Genomic DNA, 21,301 nt, shown 5'->3' on the forward strand with positions numbered 1-21,301 from the left:
CCCAGGGTGACCTTGAACTCACAGAGATCCATCTGCCTCTGTCTCCCGAGTCCTGAAATTAAAGATGTGTACCACCACTGCCTGGCCTCTACAGCTACCTAGTGTGGTAGTGTAGTAGCTCTGTACTCTGATCTTCAGGCAAGCACAAACAAAACATCACCACAGCACTGAGTATAGCTTGAGTAAAGGAGACCTTAGAGTTCACCCCATAGTGACACACTTCCTCCAACAAGACCACACCTCCTCATACTGTCACACCCTTCGGGGGCAGTCTCCTCTCAAAACACCACAGACAGTGATAGGGCTTTGCAAAGGCTGAAGGCAGGAGACACTGCTAAGCACACAGAGGTGTCTCCTGCCTCCTGCCCTGGACAGCACAGGGAGGACGTGAGTTAAATTCTAGATGTGATAAATTTGAGGGACCCAGAAAACTTGGGTATAGGAGAGAGTCTGGGGTTTGCAGGAGAGATCTTCAGGTGGGTAGTGGTATCAGCACATTAGGAAAGACACCGCTGAGGGCGTGGTGAGGAGTGACAGAGAATAAACCTAGGAGCATGTAGAAGCATGCCCCAGAAGGGTTCAGCAGGTTCAGGAGGAGTCTAAAAACAAATAAATGTGTAGGAGACTCAGAATGAAAGATCAGAGAGGCAGGAGAATGGTATGTAGTAGTTGTGGCCAAGAGGAGAAGGGTCAGGTGAGATCCCAGCTACAGACACCTGAGGGACATGTGGGTAGCGGCGACAGCAATCAGCAGGCCCAGGGGCAGGGGGTAGCGTGGAGCCAAGTGGACAAGGAAAGCTTAGATGGAGTAAAGACCGCCTGGGTGAGGGAAAGGGGTAGCTGAGATGATTCTATCCAATCACTTTCCAGTTTAGGAAGTAGGGAGAGGAGGAGCAGAAAGGGCGTAAACAGATAGGTTAATTTCAAACTAATATATGAAATGAAAAAGACTTTATGAGATATAAAAATGTTATATATGGTTATATACATATAAAGCAGAAATGTGTATCTAACATATGTAAGAGTATATATTATATCTCTATGTTCTTACAGATTTAACCACGTATATTACAAAAAAATACAAAAAATGTTAAAGCATTGAATAATAAATACTTGTTCCCATTATGTCAGCTGCCATGTGTATAGAAACAACTCTAAGAACCTGGTTGGTGTTAGCAACTGTGAGCTAATATATCAAGATCCATTCCTTAAAATAGAAATACATATATCCAAACTTCACGTATTTCCCAAGCACACATTTCAGAGAAGTAAATACTCTCTGCTCATGAAGACCCTCCCCTTCTCTTTTCTCCTTAGCTGCCTCTTCTCCTCCTCCTCCTCCTCCTCTTCCAATGGCCGGCCAAGGTAACCTGCATGGTGATGCCTCCTAGATCCTAACTCACAAATCCCTCCCTTCATAACTAAAGATTGCGTTCTTCCTCCACTCTCTACTTAGCCTGCACATTCCCAGGGAGTCCTGTCTTATCTATTGTTCGCACCCAAGCACTCAGCATTGTCCTACAACTCCTAAGAAGCACAGAACAACCCTAATGGAGATATAAGAAATTCATACGATTATATGTTCCTTTATAACCTTCTCCCATTGTCCAGTGGTGACCCAGAAGGCATTGGCATGGCCTATCTTGGCCAAGAGAGGCCTCACAATCACCTCCACCCAGGTGGTATGAAGCCATTTACATTTTTGGAATGTTGGAAAGAACTAGGAGATGTTGGTTCCTTCTTGGCCAACTCCATCTCCACCTCTCCCTCTCCACCCTTGGCTTATTCCCTACATATTTCATGTTCCCCAGAAGACTCTTCCTAGGAAGCTTAGCATACATCCAACTGTATTTTTATAGTATTCCCGTACCCTTCTCAGGGTTGGCCTGAGGACAACCCTAGTGCTCTTTATTGAAGGAAGAGCAGTTTATGAATGTATTGCACTGCAAGCTTGCATAATTTAAGCAGACAAATATTCACACAGAGTCCCTTGCTGTCAATAGCCAACCATCTGCTACATAGCTATAAATATGCAAAGATTTTTTTAAAGTTTTATAAACATTGATAAAGCATAGGTATTTTCAGGGTAAAACAAAATTACCGCTATTATTATAAAATACTTATTTTCCCCATTGTACCGATTGATGCCTTTGTCTTACTTAAATGTTGAAACATTGTATAAATGCTTCTGATAAGTGTCATGCTTCTTACAAAATATACCAAAACATCTCTTTGTCAGATTTTAGAATATTCAGAAATTCATAATTTCAGAATATATGATATTAACTTATCAGATTTGTCTCAAAGAAGTAACTAATGGGTACATTCATAAAGCAGTTTCCGTAAGTCCAAATTTTTCACAACAGGCTCATTAATCTGTTTTCAACTTTTGTGATTCTAACACGGACATTATAAAAATTACTAATTGCTTCTCACTCAAAAATCTTGAAGGAAAATTTCAAATGTCGATAAACAATGCACAGATTTTGCTGTTGTATTAGCCAAACAACTGAGGATACCTCATGTGTGTTTGTTATATTTGATTTTTAGTCAACATCTTTAAAATTTTTGTGACTTGTAATTTAACAAAATAGTCAATATCATAAAATCTCACCAATTGTTATTTTGTCTTTAGTCTGATTCTGGATTCCAGGGGTTCTAGTTCAGTGTGACACTATGGAAAATTGGGAATTTAATTCTGGAAGAGGCACTCTTTTCTGAAATACAGTTATTTATTGTTTATCAATGGGAAGGTGGTCTTAGAAATTCATAATAAGGCAATTCCATCATTATTCAAATATCATGGAATATAGTTGCACAAGCCTAGAAGTATAGCCTTCTCCACACCCAAACTGAATGGTACAGTCTCCTAGGTTTGTAGCTCTCCTAGGCAACAAACCTATGTAGCATGATACCATCCTGGATACTGCAGATATGTATAGCAAAGTGGAATTTGTGTACCTGGACATCCCTAAACTTTGAAAGGTGTAGTAAGAATACTAGACCATAAGAGCACAAAATTTCATGGTTATGCTACTGTATTATTATCTTGCATGCATTTCCTCAATAACTGACTCATTGTGAGGTGGATATTGGCTACAAACCAATGTCAGAATACTAATAGAGTGTAGAATCCCATGAGGCCAGTGAATAACAGTTTCTTTATTGCTCTGTGATATGCTAAAAATCTGACAGTTCTTGGAATGTGTCTACTAACCATAAGAAAAGAGGTACCACATCATATCACTTTCTAAAATTCACGCTGCAATGTCAAAAATTGTGCTCGGGCATCTTACCTTCTTTTAAAAATCAAATACTTAGAAAAAGTACTGTGTGCTTTTGAAGTAAGTATTAAATTCAGCCATACAGTTTCCGCATTTCTTAGGGGAAAATTGCATCTTAGTCTTGAAATCCTGAGTTATTTATTGAACAGGGTTGTTAAGCATTAATTCCACCAGGCAATCTGTGAGAGGTACGTATCCTGTCTATTTCCCCTTTTATTTCAAGAAAAGTGTTCTTTTACGAAATTTGTTTACAAGATAGTTGACTCATGAAAAGCCAAGACGACCATGGGTGACGGAACTTGAATGTTTATGATTATATTTCAGATGATTTCACAAAAATGTGGAACTGGCTATTACAGAGGCTTAAGAAAATCTCTGAATATTTAAAGGGTTCTTATTAGCTTTCAACTGTATGCATTAATGGGGTCTGGTATGATAGCTCAAGACTTGTATACATTGTGCATTCATCATCAGACCAAGGCCATTGGTCCTTCCCTGGTTTTCAAATTTTCATTTATTTATTTATTTATTTAATATTTATGTGTGCTTGCCTGGATTTACATGCACCATGTGTGTACAGGTGCCCACAGAGGCCAGAAGAGGGTGTTGGAGCCCCTAGAACTGGAGTTACATAAAATATTAGGAACCTGGGTGAATAGTGAGCCCTCTAATAACTGAGTCCTCCCCAACCCCATTTCCCTCTTCTTATCTTTCTTTACATTTAGAGCCTTCAAACTCTGTTCTCCAGGTCTTCATAAAACACATAATAGGTATTATAAACTGTCATCACCCAAATTTGTTCAAAATGTCAGGACTTACAATATCTGTATGTTTTCCTGGTATCCAACATCCTTTTATCCTCATGATCCTTTCCAACCTTCCCCAAATAGATAATAACTTCTCCCATATCATTCAGCTATGGGGCATGTAGAAGCTCAGGGGACAGATCTCAAGAATGTGACTTCAGAGGGTTGTGAATTTCTAGACCATTACATTTATGTTGGCAGAAATTTGCTTGTTCATTCCCGGCCACCCAGACCTGAAATAATCACACAGAAACTATATTAATTAAAACACTGCTTGGCCTATTAGCTCAGTCTTCTTTATTAACTAAATCTTATATCTTGAATTAACCCATTTCTGTTATTTTGTATTTTACCATGAGGTTTGTAGTTTACCAGTAAGGTTCTGGGGCATCTGTTTCCTTTGGCAGCTACATGGCATCTCTTTGACTCCACCTACTTTCTCTCTATATCTCTGTTTAGATTTTCCACCTAGCTTTAATAAACTAAGCCATTGGCCAAAGCAGCCTCTTTAATAACCAATGGCAATAAAACATATTCATAGCACACAGAGAGGAATCCCACGTCATCTCCCCTTCTCTGTCTAAATAAAAAGAAAAGTTTTAACTTTAACATAGTAAAATTACATAAAATAAGATAAGTATCAGGCAAGAATTACAGTTAGACAATATTTATATCTACTTTATCCTTTATCATAACTAAGGAAAATTATAATTATAACTATCTATACTTCAACTCCATCAATGACTCCAGAGGGATATAATATTACCTAAGTAAACAGGAAGTACAATATAAGCAACTTCCAAAACTCTAGAATTCACAGAGATATCTTGCTGCTTGAACAGTCACCCAAAGTTCCTCTGTAACTTTGGGATATTCATCTTCAGCCTACAGGCCCAGAGTATCCCACAGACTTTTCCACGAAGCAAGAAATGTGAAAGACTATTTTACCCTTATTTTTCCCTGTAGCAATTGTACAGGTGAAAATGAAGAAGATTGTTTTTATTTGAAATGAAAAACATAAAGTGTAACTATATCTGTTAATTTGCTTCCTTTCTAATACAAAAGTTTCTCCAGAATGTTAATCCCAAATGTTAGCTCTTTAAGAGAGAAAGCTTTAAGTCAGGTGTGGTGGCGTATGTCTTTGATTCCAACACTCCAGAGGTGAGGTCAGAGCTAGGTAGATTTCTGTGAGTTCCAGGCCAACCCATGTTATGCAATGAAGTCTTAGATTTGTTTATGCTATGGAACATTTGTCTAATGATTCAAAGATGTGTTGCATTCTTTTATTTTGCATTTGTTTAACACTGCGAAGCTGTGTTACTTTACCTGTCTAAAACACCTGATTGGTCTCATAAAGAGCTGAACAGCCAATAACTAGACAGGAGAAAGGATAGGCGGGGCTGGCATGTAGAGAGAATATCAAGGAAGGAGGGAAAATTTAGAGAGAGGGAGATCTAGTAGCAAGAAAAGGAGGAGGATTCCAGGGACTAACCATCCAGCTACACAGCAAGCCATAGAGTAAGACAGAAAGAAAAGATATGCAGAAATAGAGAAAGGTAAAAACCCAGAGGCAAAAGATAGATGGGATAATTTAAGTTAAGAAAGCTGGCTAGAAATAAGCCAATCTAAGCCTGGGCATTCACACATAAAAATAAGCTTCCATGTGTGTATTTATTTGGGAGCTTGGTGGCAGCCCCCCCCCCCCAAAAAAGAGTAAAGAGTAAAAATAATCAACAAGCAATCTGATCTACATGTAGTAAGTTCTAGGCCAACAAAGGCTACATAATGAAATCTTGTTGAAGAGTGAAAGAGAGGGAGAGGAGAGAGAAGAGATTTTTTTAGTTAGTAACTATTAACTAGTGATGTTAATGTATGAATCCAAGATTATATTCAGCAATAGCTTAATAACAACCAACAGCTGATGTTACAGCTTAGATATGTATCGACACTTCTAATCGCCCTGGTAATGATTTTTTCAGTGATTTATTTTCATTTATAATGATTCTTCCTTTTAATTTAATTGTAGCTTAATTTTGAAAAACAGGCAATTTTTTAAAGCCACAGACAAACAACTTTTACAAAGTTGGTGCATCTTTGTGAAACCGCACAGGTTGATATTCTTGTTACTTCCTCCCAGACACTGCCTCCCAAAGGCTCCACTCTGACACACTGGATTCTATCCCCACTCCTTAACCTACACAAGTAGAGTTAAAGAATATGTTCTTGCCCCACCATTGTCTGAGAGATTTATGTGTACTGTTACATATAACTATAGTTTGTTTTTCTAGTTAATTTTACTATGCATTCCTTTACAGAAAAAGATCTCTGGTCACTGCAATAAAATGTTCCTTTCTGTATGTTCACGTGTGTACATTTACTTGTACATATATGTATGTCTACTCCTTCATTAATTTTACTCTTAACAAATATTATCTACTATAACTTTGGACTGCTATAAAATAAGGCTATTAATATTTTTTTGTACATAAAATCTCTTGTGAGGGGTGCTTGCATGTGTGTGTGTGTGATGTATACACATGATATGTATGTGAGTGTAGGCACACGTGCCAAGGCATACATGTGGTAGTCAAACCTTGGATGGATCTTAATCTTCCACCCTGTGTGATGTAAGTTCTACAGCATTGGTCACTGTGTATACAAAGCTAGCTGGCCTCTGAGCTTCCGGGGTTCTTCCATCTCTACCTTCCATTTCAGGTCTTAGACACATGCTACTGTGCCCAGTTTTTATACAGGTTCTTGGGTTTTGAACTTAGGTTTTCACACTTCTGTGGCAAGTACTTACCCACTGAGACATTTTTCCAGACATTGTTTGTGTGTGTGTGTGTGTGTGTGTGTGTGTGTGTGTGTGTGTGTGTGTGTGAACAAATTATCTGCTTTTTTGGAGATCTACTCAGAACTACAGCTATTGGCTTATAGGATTCATACATGTTCTGTTTTAACTGAGTTTTCCAGATATTTTCCTAAAGTCGCTATACCAGTCTGCACCCCACTGGCTGTGTATGAAAGGTCCATGAACAATTCAACACTCGGTAGTTATCCTGGAGTAAAAATTAGAATGTATAATTCATCACTGAACTCGGTATGAACATTTTTTTGTAAATGGCCCCAATGAAGATTACAATTATCATTTATGTAAACAAATCATCAGGTTGATGGTGGTGCTAATGGAGCAGGTATGTTTTATTAGCTTATTGTCAATGAACATTAAAGAGTTGATGGAGTTTATTGCCCAAATCGAATTAACAGTTACTCTTTGTTGAATGCTTAAGCATAAATGTTCCATAACGCATCAGACTGCTTACTCACCCAGGTGGAACAATAAACAAAACCTCAATTCCTAGGTAAAAATTACTTTCTGCTGAGATAATTAATTCCTGTTTTTAGTTCACTACAAACTATCCGATTAAGTTCTTTACAAATTTAAAATCATAATACATGAATTATAGGTAAAGGGTGGGAACAGACATAGCAATTGAGGATGTTTTAAGGCAGTGAAAACACCCTTAGGTGGCTATAATGATGGAGATGTGTCATTACACATTTGTATGCACCCAGAGAATCTACAGACGTAACGCACACCAGGAGTGAATCCTTCTGTAGACCATAGCCTCTGGCAATGTTAATATGCCAATGTAGGTTCGTCAGCTGTGGTAAATATGCTATTCTCATGGGGACCTCACCACAAAGAAGTTTGTGTGTGGGTGGGTGGGGTTTTAAGAGAAACCTTTCTTTCCTTCCAATAATTCACTAAGAAAAAAGAAAGATTTTTTTAAAGACTTTAGAATAAAAATTAAGCCTTCCAGTTTTGAAACATCAGTAGTCTAGTCTCTTACTCTGAAATTCCTTGGACCAGTATTTTCAGGCTGAACCTCTGCATGTTGTTGTGACCCTTACATATACTTACTCTGGGGTTGCACCAGTGAAGTGCATTTCCTGGTTTGTTTATCAGTTTCTCTTAGGGTGCACATGATCTGGTGGAGACAGGATGGCTACCTCTAGCCAATAAGAACAGTGAGTTCAGGAGAAAATTATAATTTTCCAATAGAAAAAACTTTAAAGAATGTCTTTGGCTTCCCAGGTGATGAAGTCAGGAATGGTTGCCATCTTCTTTTTTGTCTCTTCATAATTTCCAAAGGGTCATGGGGAGAAGTTATTTTATAATGAGAAGTTCTCTGTTGTCTCTCTGATCTCTAAAAACACAAAGATTACTTCATATTGTCTGCTTGCATTACCAAAACCTGTACATGGCAGGTGTCAGCTATCAGACAGAACCTGTGTCTGAGAGGTTTCACTCTCCTGTGGTGTGGTACACACAGTAGTGTGTGTCTTGAGGTAACCTCTGGGCACCACCGCTTTACCATGAGTCTGGGTTGTTGTAACTCATTTCTGGCCTAACTATTCCCTAGTACACAGCTTATTATCTCAGCAAACCCATGTCTGGTGATAGAAATCAAAGTGTCACTTGGGCTGGCATCCAAATATGCCTATGTCACCAGAATGGCAAAACAATATGACTGTCGGGTAACAGAGGCATATGGTTCCAGGACAAATGGAAGCCTTGCAGAGCAAACATACTGGTAGCCTCAGACACTGGGGTCAGGTAGAGACTCACAAGCACAGTATCACTCAATGAAAGCCTGTGGTGGGATTTATTTAGATCCTCAAAATTGCAATATATGATGCATGTTGCATGCATGCACACATGCAGAGAGACGGACTGCATTGGACTCAGATACCCCTTCAAGGTATTGCCAAGACATTTAAGGAAAAGTTGATGCTTCCATTAGACTCATTAGGCTACTAAGCTAAAATCAACTACACATTTCCAAGTTCAGGATCTCTGTTTTGCTCCTTTTGTTCTCAACTGGGCTCCAGAGGCAGAGGCCTTTGTCTGAGGGAATAATGACATATGTAATATTGCTCTTCACAACCAGCTATTTTACTGTCAGTACTGAAAGGAAAGTATTTCATGGGTTTACATGTCCTAAAATCTATGATGAACAGGAAGACCCTGCTGGTATAAAACTAAAACTACGGGGAAATTTCCTAGGTGCCTGGGGCTGCATGTATGCATGCAGGCATGACGATGCTGAGCGGTAGGAACACGCCACTGTTTGGTTCGACAGATTTGATCTCCATCTGCATGCAGCGTTCCTACCTTCAGAATATACTCTGATCATAACAAAAGAAACCAACGTGGCAAAGGCCTGCTGATAACTTTAAAAATAGAAAGGTATAACCGGGGTAAATAAAAGAAGTGGGGAAGGAGCTGAGAGCCAGCCGTGTGCAGTTGAGGTCTGCTGAGTTCAGAAGAACCCTAAAAGGTCACTCAGGGACAGGACCCTTGTGAAGAACTTTGCTCTGGAAAAAAAGAGAGAGAGAGAGACAAACAAGTCTTTGTTCAAACTCTATCATCTCATCCGTTGTTTTCTTACAGCAAAGTAAAATGTGCCATGGCCCCTTCCAGCAAGCCACTTGTTTTCAAGTAAAAAGGTTTCCATGTGTCCATTTTTAAAGGAAACCAGTATGTTTAGAAGTGATGTCAACGATTCTCAAAAATATTGTGTCTAACACAGATTGTCACTGTGATTCTAAAAAGAAATGTCAAATGGCAGTAATACACAAAAATTTCTCATGTATAATTATTAATTTAAAATAATTGTGGGATTTTTTTTTATATTTCCCTTGCAATCAATGTCTGATTATTTCAGAGCTTAGGTTCTGTAGCTGGGTGGACTGGCAAGGATGGGCGTGTCCAAAAGAAAGAGATGCTGTGTGTGCATCCAGGGTGTGTGCGCCCAGGGTGTGTGTGCACCCAGGGTGTGTGCATCCAGGGTGTGTACTCATCTAGGCAGCCAAAAAAAATCAGTGGGGAGTGAAACCTTACATTTAGATTCCAATAGGAGGATATGGTGATGGGGGTGAGTGGACATTAAATAATAAAGTAAATTAGAATTATATCATCTAGTCTATGGGATGGCCAAGAGCCCATCTTATGTGTGAAGGATATGCTCAAGACAGCCTAATAGATGTCCAAAAGTTAAGACAATGTCCAACCTTATATACACCCTATGCTGTTTCCTATACATACCTGTGACAACTCTTTCGGGAGGCATTCTCAAAAACTAACAATAGCTCACAGTAAAATAGAGCAATTTTGACAAGAAGCAGTGGTAAAATTGCCAGCATTACTTCTGTGCTTCACGATCATTATTAAGTCACAAGTACCATGACACCTCCAGAGGCTGCCTGGTGGATCCGAAGCCGATACCCAATATATAACAAATAGGCTATGCTCTATCAAGAAAGCCTGGCAGCTGGGCAAACAAGGCCTTCCCTTTTGGACGCCTTCAGTGAGAGGCGATTGAACAAATTGCCAATACTAGAACATCAGCTTTGAAACTGCTAAGGTCATTCTCTGAGAAAGCTGAACCTGCAGCATGGGACCTGTCTGTACATGGTGTAAGGAGCAGGGGCGGGCAGCAAATATCCCTGCAGTTTGCTTGCTATTGAACAATTTGGGTAGCTGTCCAGAACCGAGCTTCTTTATGGTTAATAATTCTTATTCTTGTATGACCCTGAATGATTTGGTTTATCTAGTTTCTTTAAAAGAAAAACAACCAACCCAAACAACAGCAAAACAAACAAAAAGAGCCCACAAAATCTTGACTCTGTGATGAGGCTCAATAGACTAGGATAAAGAGACTCAGAGGTTATAGTTGAAATGACAAGACAAGACTAAATTCCCAGCCAGGAGACCAGGAAGAGAGGAAGCAGATGAGTCCCATGGAAGATCACAGTGACTGGCAAAGAGAAGCCCATGTTTTAGTAACACTGAAGTGAACTAGATTCAGAATGAAACAAAGAACACATATGTATATGTGTGTGTTTGTGTGCGTGTGGTGTGTCTGTGTATTTGTGTGTGTGTGTATGGTGTCTGTGTAGCTAGTGTGTGTGCTGTGTGCATGTGTTATGTATGTTGTTTGTGTGTAGTGTCTGTGTGTGATGTGTGTTGAGTGTGTGTGGTATCTGTGTATCTGTGGTGTGCATGTAGTGTCTACGTATCTGTGTTGTGTGTGTGGTGTCTGTGTAGCTGGTGTGCGTGTTGTGTACATGTTATGTATGTATTATGTGTGTAGTGTCTGTGTGTTTTGTGTGCATGTGTTATGTATGTGTTGTGTGTGTAGTGTCTCTGTGTGATGTGTGTTGTGTGTATGTGTGGTATCTGTGTATCTGTGGTGTGTGTGTGGTATCTGTGTATCTGTGTTGTGTGTGTGTGTGGTGTCTGTTTAGATGGTGCATGTGTTGTGTGCATATGTTATGTATGTGTTATGTAGTGTTTGTGTGTGTTGTGTGTGGTATGTGTATGATGTGTGTATTGTGTGTTGTGTGTGTGGCATTGTGTGTGTTGTGTGTGTAGTATGTGGTGTGTGTGTATGGTTTGTGTGTGTGGTATGCTTATGTTGTGTGTGATGTCTGTGTGTTATGTCTGTGTGTTTGTGTGTGTGTGTGTTTCTGAGAAAATCTTTGACCAGAAGGGTCTCTGTTATACTGCAGGTTATTTGGCATGCAATCTCACTTGGAATCTTCTGTGGCTCATTAGAGAGCAAACGGCCTCTCAGATCAGAGATAAATAAGGTCGCTGATTCCTCAGGCCTGAAATGTTGCCACCATCTGGCTGGAGTTTGTTGCCACACTCTTGTAAGCGATGGTGAAGTTTAAAGTTTTCTCTCTGGTATGAAGAACTTCAAGTCTAGAAGCCCCAACAGGCACACAACAAAAAGAATGAGTTCTTATGCAAAAGCAAACGCCCTTGTAGAGCAATATCGCGTGGTGTTTAGGCTGGCTTATAATATTCAGTTGACCCTTCTGTCTGGCTCACTCTTAGCTGGCTGTGTTTCATGCTCTGTAAAATGAGGAAGGACCCTCCCCCTTCCCCAGCTGTGCCAGGACTAAAAGCAAAAGGTACTAAGAAGAGAAAACAACCCTGGTGGGGAAATTATAAAGACGGTGTTTAACTAGTAAAATGCCCCATTAGACTTTCAATCGCCTAAGAATGTGTTCCTAAAAAAATAAAACAATAAAGCAGTTGAACCTGCAAGGAGAAGGAGGTTATCTTGTATGAAAAGTTTTTAAATATTAAATACTCATTGTACCTTGAGGGAATACCTATGCATGAAATAAACAAAATCTCCTGACTTTCATGACTTTTACATTGCACTAGCAGAGTTTTAGCATTAGACAAATACAAAGTGGATATTAAGTAGCAATAAAAACTACATAAAAAAAACAGAGCAGGAGAAAGATGCATGGTGGGGAATGTACTTTTGTAAAGAAAGGGGTCTCTAAGAAGGCTTAGAGATGCAGGTAGGATGCATGGCAAGGATGGGACTGGCCAGGGAGCCAGATGTGGACATGGGTGGGCTGCAGAAGGAAGAGGGGTAAGAGAGGAGTCCAGAGATGCAGATGGACACCCTTCTCAAACTCTAACCTGTGCAGAAATCACACAGAGAAATTGCTAAAGAGCTGGTTCTGGTTCACTACGTTTGAAGCAGGATCCAAGATTATGTATCTCTAACAAGATCCTCGTGAGCTGATACTACTGGTCCCCAGAATATGTTTTGATTAGCAAGTCCCTAGGGCGGGTTGTAGCATTCGGGCTCTGTTCTAAGTGCAGTGTTTTGAAGAGGGAATGGCGAGGCTTATCTTCTAAAGCAATCGCACTTGCTTCTAAGAGGAAAACAGATTCCATGTGGGCACTGGGAAGGAACAGTGATGTTAGTCTCAGCAGGAAATTAGTGGTTTGCACTCAGAAGATGGTAGTAGGGTGGCCGGGAGCTTAGGTTCAGGCAATATTTTGAAGGCGTTGCTGATCATTCTTGTTGAATGAGAGATGTAATACCCAGAGGAAAAGGGAAAGCTGTGAATTTTTGGCCTAAGCAAATGAGTAGAAGGTGGTGTCGTTCATGAAGGGCCCAAGGGGCAGAGGATGCCATGGTAACAGAGGAAGTGGGTGCTGGGCATTGAATTGTGTCCCCTTGAGATTCACTAAAGTCTGAACCCTAGTACCATACGATGGATCGTATTTGGAAATAATGTCTATCACAGGTAATTAAGCTAAAGTTGGAGCCTTTGGGGTAGAGCCTTGACCAGTGTGATCAGTGTCCTCCGTGGGAATGTGGGCACACTGTTGCACACAGTCATCCCTCCGCATGCCTGGGCCATTGGTTCCACGACCCCATAAATACTAAAATCCACACATGCCCAAGCCCTTTCTCTAAAACAGTGTAGCGTTTGCACAGTACTCGCCTTTGTACTTGGAGTCATTTCTGTGTTGTTTCGAATACATTATGCAATGCAAACATTACAAACGTAGTTGTTCTACATACTGTGTGGAAATGCCAAGCAAAGGGTTCATACATGCTTAGTTGTTTTGTTTTTTATTTTTTTCTCCTTTTCTTTTCCCTAATACTTTTGATCTGGGGGTATGGAAGAGCCCTATACAATAGTTGGTGCTATTGCTCTTTTTGGTAGAGCTTCTCAAAGGAGGGGACTTCAGTGATCTGGGGAAGGAGTGCCTTAGGGAGAGAGAACAGCATGCGGGCATGTATAGAAGCTTTAGAGTGTTAAAGAGATCAATGGAGCCAAGCCAGGTGGTGCAGGCCCTTAACCCCAGTTACTCTGGAGACTAAGGGAGGCAAGTTCAAGGCCTATGAGTGAGTAGTTAAAGGTAGACTCAACCCTGTCTCAAAATCTGAAGTCAAAAGACCAGCAGAGGATACAACTGTGATAGAGAACTTGCCTGGGATGTGTGAGACCCAAAGAGCATCATCCGTCAGGGCCGGGGACAGATCTGACTAGAGAGCTAGGTATGGATGAACATAAATGTAATTCTAAAACTCTGGGAGTAAAAGGATTACCGGGTTAGGCCGAGAAAACAAAATCAATGGCCCCACTGAACTAGAGTTCAGAAGATGTGAGCCTTAGTGACCTCAACATGAATAGAGATACAGTCCCCTTGGCACCTCATGCTCCAGGCAGGATGCTAGGCGTGCAACCAAAATGGAAGTACTTTTCAAAGGCTAAGATTTTACGGAAGCAGTAGTGTGGGTACTTGGTTTGTTGTTGCTGTTACTGTGGCTGCTGCTGCTGCTCTTTCAGTTAGGAAAAGCCTAGAAAGTAGCACCTGAGATAAGGACACCGTAGGCTTTCGGCTCGAGGGTCACAAGCCCTAACGTTGCGAGGATACTTGAGGGTCTGCTTGCTGATCATCAAGCCACCCCTCTTATTTTTTTAGAAGTTGGAGCATCTGAGTTCATATGATCTTAATTATAACCATACTTTTATTTAAAGTGGGAAGCAGCGGAAGGTTGTGGTAGCATAAATCACGAGTCGTCTAATCTTATTTAGGGTGTATGAGAACAAGATGGAACCCTTTGAAGTCAGTGAGTTTAGTTACTAATCCTCCCCTTCGCCCAGCACACACATTGCTTTATGTTTCTTAGAACTGTTTGGACAGGAACTACCGGTTTTTTCCAGGAATTTTTATTTTAAAAAAATAATAAGTTCAGTGTCTGTGTTATAAATCAGTATACAGTTGTACAGAACCAAACCATCCCAGCTACCAGAGCTGCTTCAAATTATGTAGCTCATTGAAAAAACTAAGAAGGTTTTTTTTTTTTTTGCTGGTTGTTCTATTTTTTTTCTAGTCATTGGTGGTGGACAAATTAAGAAAACCTAAAGCATACAAATTCCATTTATCATGTTCTTGACACAGCTAAAGTAATATAGGACTAGGTATGAGGAAAGCAGGGGACCAAAGTTGTCTTTAAAATAGTATTCTAAATCGAGCTGAAGAGATGGTTCAATGCTTAAGAATACCAGAGGACCAGGGTTTGAGTTTCAGCACCCAAAAGGCAGCTCATAAGCATCTGTGTGTAACCCCAGTCCTAGGGGATCTGATACCCTCCTCTGACCTCTGTAAGCACAGCACACACGTGGTACAAAGACACACACATGGGCAAGTACCTACACACAAAATAAAGTAACATAAACAAATTCTGCCTGCCAGAAATTTGTAGTGATAGGTAGGCGATAGATAGATAGGTGACAGATAGATAGATGGATAGATAGATAGATAGATAGATAGATAGATAGATAGATAGATAGATAGATAGATAGATGATAGGAGACAGACAGATAGATAGATGATAGATAGATAGATAGATAGATAGATAGATAGATAGATAGATAGATAGAAAGATAGATAGATAGATAGATAGATAGATAGATAGATAGATAGATAGAGTAGTATTTTGTAACATAAGGTACTATTGACTCTAGACACAATGCTATTGAGCAGATATCTAGAGTTAACTTTTTATTTGGCTAAAATCTCATTCCCATTCATAACTCCCCATATCCCTCTTTCCCCAGGCCATAGAACTTATTTCTTTCTCTGATTCTATAATTTTAACTATTTTAAATACCTCATGAAAATGAACTTGTGCACCATTTGCCTGGTATACTTCGTTTAGTATGCGGTCCTCAACATTCAACTTCATTATAATATATTGCGGCATATCTTTCTTTCTAGAGACCATCAGTCTATTATATGTTTCTGCTTTCTCTATCCATTCTTTTTTTTCAAGACATGGTTTCTCTGTGTAACAGTCCTAGATGTCCTAGAACTAGCTCTGTAGACCAGGCTGGCCTTGAACTCACAGAGATCCACCTGCTTCTATCTCCCAAGTGCTGGGATTAAAGGTGTGCACCACAGAGCCTAGCTATCCACTCATTTATAGATGAGCAGTTGGGTTCCTTTTACATCTTATTATATATAAATAGTCCTTTCATAAACATAGAGATGTTAGTATGTCTTCAAGATTCTGATATCAATTAATTTGGATAGATACCCAGAGTGACCCAATAATAACACTGCAATTATCTAGTGGAGAGTAATTGCCAAATGGAAACATGACTTGGCTGTTTGCATGCCCACTAATAAGGCCAGAAAAATAATTTATTCTTCATATCCGAGATATACCTCTACCCCTCTGCTGAGTCTTAGACGTTATCTCATTTATATAATTAATGAATGTCGTTACTCAATGAACATAATTACACCGTTACTTATATCTTGGTAACATGCTCAAGCTAATGTTCTTTTCAGGTGCCTAGAGGGTAGTCACTACAAACTAGTACTAACTAGTCACCCACCATCTATAAGAATAGATGATGCTTACTGAACATGACTAATTACACAATGATATTGTGTGCTTCGTGTACACTTTTTAATCGACCCTCATATATAATATTTTAATTGGTTGTTTTATCAGGCTTCTTGTGTTTTTTTTTTAACAGAATTTCTTGGACAGTTGTTTTTGAGGTAACTCTGACTGGTCTGAAACTCCCTATATAGTCCAGGCTAGCCTTGAACTGGCAAAATCTCAGCCTCTCAAACGCTGAAATGACAAGTGTGTGCTGCCATGACAGGCAAAATAGTGTGTTTTAAATATTATCAATTTTCTCCCATTCTCCTCACTCAAATATACATGTATGTATGTATGTATGTATGTATGTATGTATATGTATATGTATATTCCACTTTGTATATGTTAAAAATACTAGACTTTTCTTATTTTCTTTTTATGAATATACTGTGAGTGCCCTTTAACAAGAATCCTGAGAAATAACCAACCACTTAAATCAGGAAATTTTGATGAGCTGCATATGCCTAGTGTAGCCTAGACAGTTGCTTCTCAGCTGCGGCCATGGATGTCATGAAGGAATGCAGGTTTCACGTGGCCAACTTCACTAAATTTCTTCAAGGAGCTCTGGGAGTTCTGATGTATGTACAAAACCTTACTGACTTATAAATGTTGACTGCTCTCTGATTAGTCTTCCTTTTAAATATGATGTAGCCAAGGCTTCCAGGGAACTGTTGCACAACCTCTGTTTTGGATTGTCAGCAGGGAGGGCACAACTTCCTTCCTCTTTCCTGAACATCCTCCTGCCTTTCCACTTGCAGAAAGGTGTGACAGGCAGGCCCTCCCTTGCACCAAAAAAGGCCTGAGGCTTGGGGAATGCACAGAGACTGAATCCTTCAGAAAAAAAGCCTACAATCCCAAATCTAGCCTTCCATCCCATTTCCAACAGAGTCGTGTTCCAACTCAAGACAGTCTCAGCCAAGAAGGTGTGAACCCCGAATTTCTCTGTGGAGGGACAGCTTGACAGCCTTTCTTTCCAGGGCACTGGGAACCCCAGATTGAGATAAGGACATGGGAGAGAGTAAAGAGAGCTGCAATGAGACAGCAAGACTTCCAAAGAAAGACTCAAGAAGTATGTGAGATCTAAGACTGAAAAGTTATGATAGAGCAACTAAAGAGAACAAGTCACATCAAGGGAATTGACAAAAAACAAAAACAAAACAAAAAAAAAAAACACTGGAAGAGGCTAGGGGCTTTATTTGGTGCTCTGAGCAGTACTTGGGGTGCTGAGAAATGAGTTTACCTGGACAGACCCCTGTAGTGAGACACTACAGTGAGCTGAAGAGAACGTCGACCACAGGCAGAGGAGGGGATGCCACAGGAGGCAGGGTTTAGTAACCTTGGAAACCCCCTCATTGACAACTGCCTACAGAAAACCAAAGAACAACCTTCAGGAACCCAGAAATGGTGGTTCCCCTTACCAAACCTTTAGCAGACATCAGAGAAATCTACTTATAGCAGACCCTTGAAAGCAGTTCATATACTAGATCTCGTTAATCAAACTAGTTAAAAATGAATTTGAAGGCAGAGAGGCACATGGTTCCATGAAAGGGCTTTTATCGAGAATCTCCAGACCCTGGAAGTAAATTCCTACTGAACTTTTAGTCCTTATCTCAGAAATAGCAGTCTCCAAAACCCAAGATTTGTTTTCCCAGGTCACCTGGGGAAGAGGCAGGAGCAGAGGGAGGTATGGACATCCTCTAGTCGTCATAGGAGGCTCTACGCCCACATAACGGCCCTAAGGGGCCAATTTTACTATTTCCCAGTGAGCACTGTGGGGAACTCAGAGGCACAGCTCTCCCCAGAGAAATACTGAAGCCATGGGATGCCATTAACAGAGCAGAGAGGAAGCCACCTTAAGGAAGAAAAAGAACAGACAATTTATTATCTTTTTCTGTACATCAGCTAACAAAAACTCATGTGGTGCTTTTGTCTGGATTCTAGAACATTCTATCAAAAGGTATCTATAAAGCTTAAAAATAGTAAAATGTGAAGATCATTGAACATATGGAAAGGTTGTTTGGAGGTATACGTGCACACATGTATGTGTTCAGAGGCCAGGTGTCAACATCTTCCAGCTTCTCCCATGTCTCTTTTCTATCTTACTGGGTTTTTTGAGAAGGAGTCTCTCACTGAACCTGCTCATCACTGACTCACTAGACTGGTTGACCAGCACGAATACTCTTGCCTGCTCCTTCCCAGCATTGAGATTATAGGAGTGCCACCACATGCCTATACCCCAATTTGTTTGTTTGCTTGCTTGCTGAGGGTGCTAAGGACTCAGGTCTTCATGCTTGCATTACAAGCAACTCTTCATACAGAGTCAAACCTGCAACCCCTACACCTATTTTACAACTAGGGACAAACACCAGGAAATCCCACGGAGTCTCTGTGTGAGTCCTTTACCTAGCCTCATTGTCTCTACTTTATTTTTCTATTCATAATTTTCTTCCCTTTGTCAGTCGAAACCTTTGTTCAGTCAAACAGTCTGAGATCTCAGAGAGTAAGGTAATAGCTTTGGGGACATCAGTCTAGACATTCCTGGTTTGAACTTCTTGCTGGTTTACCCAGACTGTTTCAGATGCTAAAATCAGACACACCTTCTGCCCATTCCTCAGTGGGAGACCCACACGTGCAAAACAGAAAATGGTACCAATGGTTCTGCTTTTCCTCTATAAGGATGTACACATAAAAGGGAAGAAGAATCCAGCCTCTGAGTTCTGTGTACTCTGAGGGAGCTTGGAGACCATTTGCCACTACGCTTGTGTCAATGGTAGGTTGGAGGTGAGCTGAGGTTTACCCAGGACAGAAAAACTTTCCCCTTGCAGCAAGAAACCAGCAATCTCTCTTATCTGGTTTAAGGTGGTTGTAGTGTCCGTCATGTTTCTGGTAGAGACAAGAGTTATAACCAACCACTGGAGCAGATGTGATGGCTGCTGTATGGGAGGGGAATTCCAGGAGACTCAGATCATCATGTCACCCACAGGATTATGAATCTGGGGGGTCCCACGGTGAGTATGTAAGAACAGGACATAGGATATGGTCCCAGAGAGGAGGAGGGAAGGAAGTCGGTTTAGGATGTGCGTTTTTTAGGGTCCGTTATAGGTTCCAGCTCCACCAGAGAAACTAGAAGACACTAGGCGGACCAACACTTGCTAATCAGGTTAGTTTCTTTTAACATGTAAGGTCTCCACCTTGCCATCACACAGATCTTAAGGTTGTCGTTTTCCCCCAATGAGATGGCAGTAATTTCTAAAGCCTAGTGGAAGGTTGAGATAAGCCTTCTAACCTGACAGACACAGCAATCTACAAAGATGGAGATCAGGTTGGGACAACAATAAAGTCATTATCTCTAGAAACTTGATCAGGTCAGGACCTGGCCTGGTAAAAAATAAAGGGAGGAAAAGCAATGGCTAGTGGGGAAAACTGACCAACTCCAAAGACTACTTCCAAGGGGTCCCTAAGTGAAAGTAGAATTGCATGTACACAGTGTACTCTGATAGACTGAGAACAGTTCTTTGTGAATTAAGGTCTCTAGGGCACATGGTGATCACACTAACATTTGAGGCTACTTGAACTAAACCAAGCCAATGTATAGTGGTGCCTACTTACCACCCATTTCTAGATCTCACTCATACCACCTGTATTTGAGGAGGAGGAGATGAAGGAGGAGGAGGAGGAGGAGGTCGAGGAAGGAAGGAGGGGAGGAGGAAGAGGAAGAGGAGGAGGAAAAGAAGGAGAAGGAGGAGGAGGAGGAGAGGAAGGAGAAGTAGTAGTAGTAGAAGGAGGAGGAGGAGGAGGAGGAGAAGGAGGAGGAGGAGGAGGAGGAGGGGGAGGGGGAGGAGAAGGAGAAGGAGAAGGAGAAGGAGAAGAAGAAGAAGAAGAAGAAGAAGAAGAAGAAGAAGAAGAAGAAGAAGAAGAAGAAGAAGAAGAAGAGAAAGAGGATGATAATGATTTTGAAGACGAGGAAGAGAAGAGAGGAAAAGGGAGAAGGAGAAGAAGAGGAGAGGAAGAGGAGAAAAGAAAAGTCTGTTGCAGGTCTCGAGCATACTGCCAAGCTGGCTTAAGCACAAAGGAGGAATTAATTTTACGACTTGGGGTGTTTTATGTAATTCAGGTTGAGTAAATCTCTTGCTTAGATTTAGAAAGAAGCCAGAGAGCATTGTTTGCTTTTCTCTCTGAAAATAGGCCTTGACTCTCACGTCCATTTGTCTGTTGTGTCTCTTTTCCCCTCTCTTCCCCTTACCCCTGAACCCACCCGCATGATAAGTCTAAGGAAAAAAATCCAGTTGGCTCAACAGTTAGTGGACATCACCTGTCCAATCAGGCAGAGCCAGGAGACAGTTCCTGGATTCCATGACCATGACTCGGAGGACTTCAGCATTAGGGAAATGTGTTTTGCAAAGTGTAACATGCATACAAATCACCTGATTATCTTGTTTCAATGCAGAATCTGATTACATCTAGATGAAGCCAGAGAGAATACATTTTTAATACGCTTCCAGCTGACATTACTGTTGCTCTACCAATCACATGTAGCAAAGTCCTAGAAGACGGGCTGGCTCACTTCCCAGACCTGAGAAGGTCTTTTTTTTCCTCTGCCAAATGTAACAGATGCCATTTTTTTGTGCTCTTCTTCTGCCTTCTGGATATTTATCGCCTCTTTTAATCAAAACTATTTATGAAATAGTTGTAGATTTGCCTTTTTCTTTAAGAAAGCATATTGAATACCTAAAGGAATAAATATTAAATGAAAGGATTTTGATTACTCTAGTAATGGAAAAATATATGGGTGACAGAACAGACTTTGCATCCACTGTCCTGCAATATCACAGTTAAACAGGAAGTCTGAGGGAGCCATGGGTTCTGACTGCAACACTGGGCCATTGCTAGCCGTTACCTAGCATGGACTGAATGAAGC

At 40.6% G+C, this 21,301-nt stretch overlaps 1 protein-coding gene across 2 annotated transcripts in view; it reads left to right on the forward strand.

The window, feature by feature from the left end:
- Pde7b (phosphodiesterase 7B) overlaps window positions 1-21,301 on the forward strand; it is a 314,676-nt gene that overhangs the window by 102,093 nt on the left and 191,282 nt on the right. The window contains exon 3 of one of the 2 annotated variants that reach the window (XM_075947938.1): window positions 1,318-1,365. The exons of the other annotated variant lie outside the window; for it this stretch is intronic. Within the exon in view, the coding sequence (XP_075804053.1) occupies window positions 1,318-1,365 (48 nt within the window). The remainder of the gene's footprint in view (window positions 1-1,317; window positions 1,366-21,301) is intronic. 2 annotated transcript variants of the gene reach the window in all.

This window comes from Microtus pennsylvanicus, chromosome 1 (assembly GCF_037038515.1).
Source record: "Microtus pennsylvanicus isolate mMicPen1 chromosome 1, mMicPen1.hap1, whole genome shotgun sequence".
NCBI classification, from domain to species: Eukaryota; Metazoa; Chordata; class Mammalia; order Rodentia; family Cricetidae; genus Microtus; species Microtus pennsylvanicus.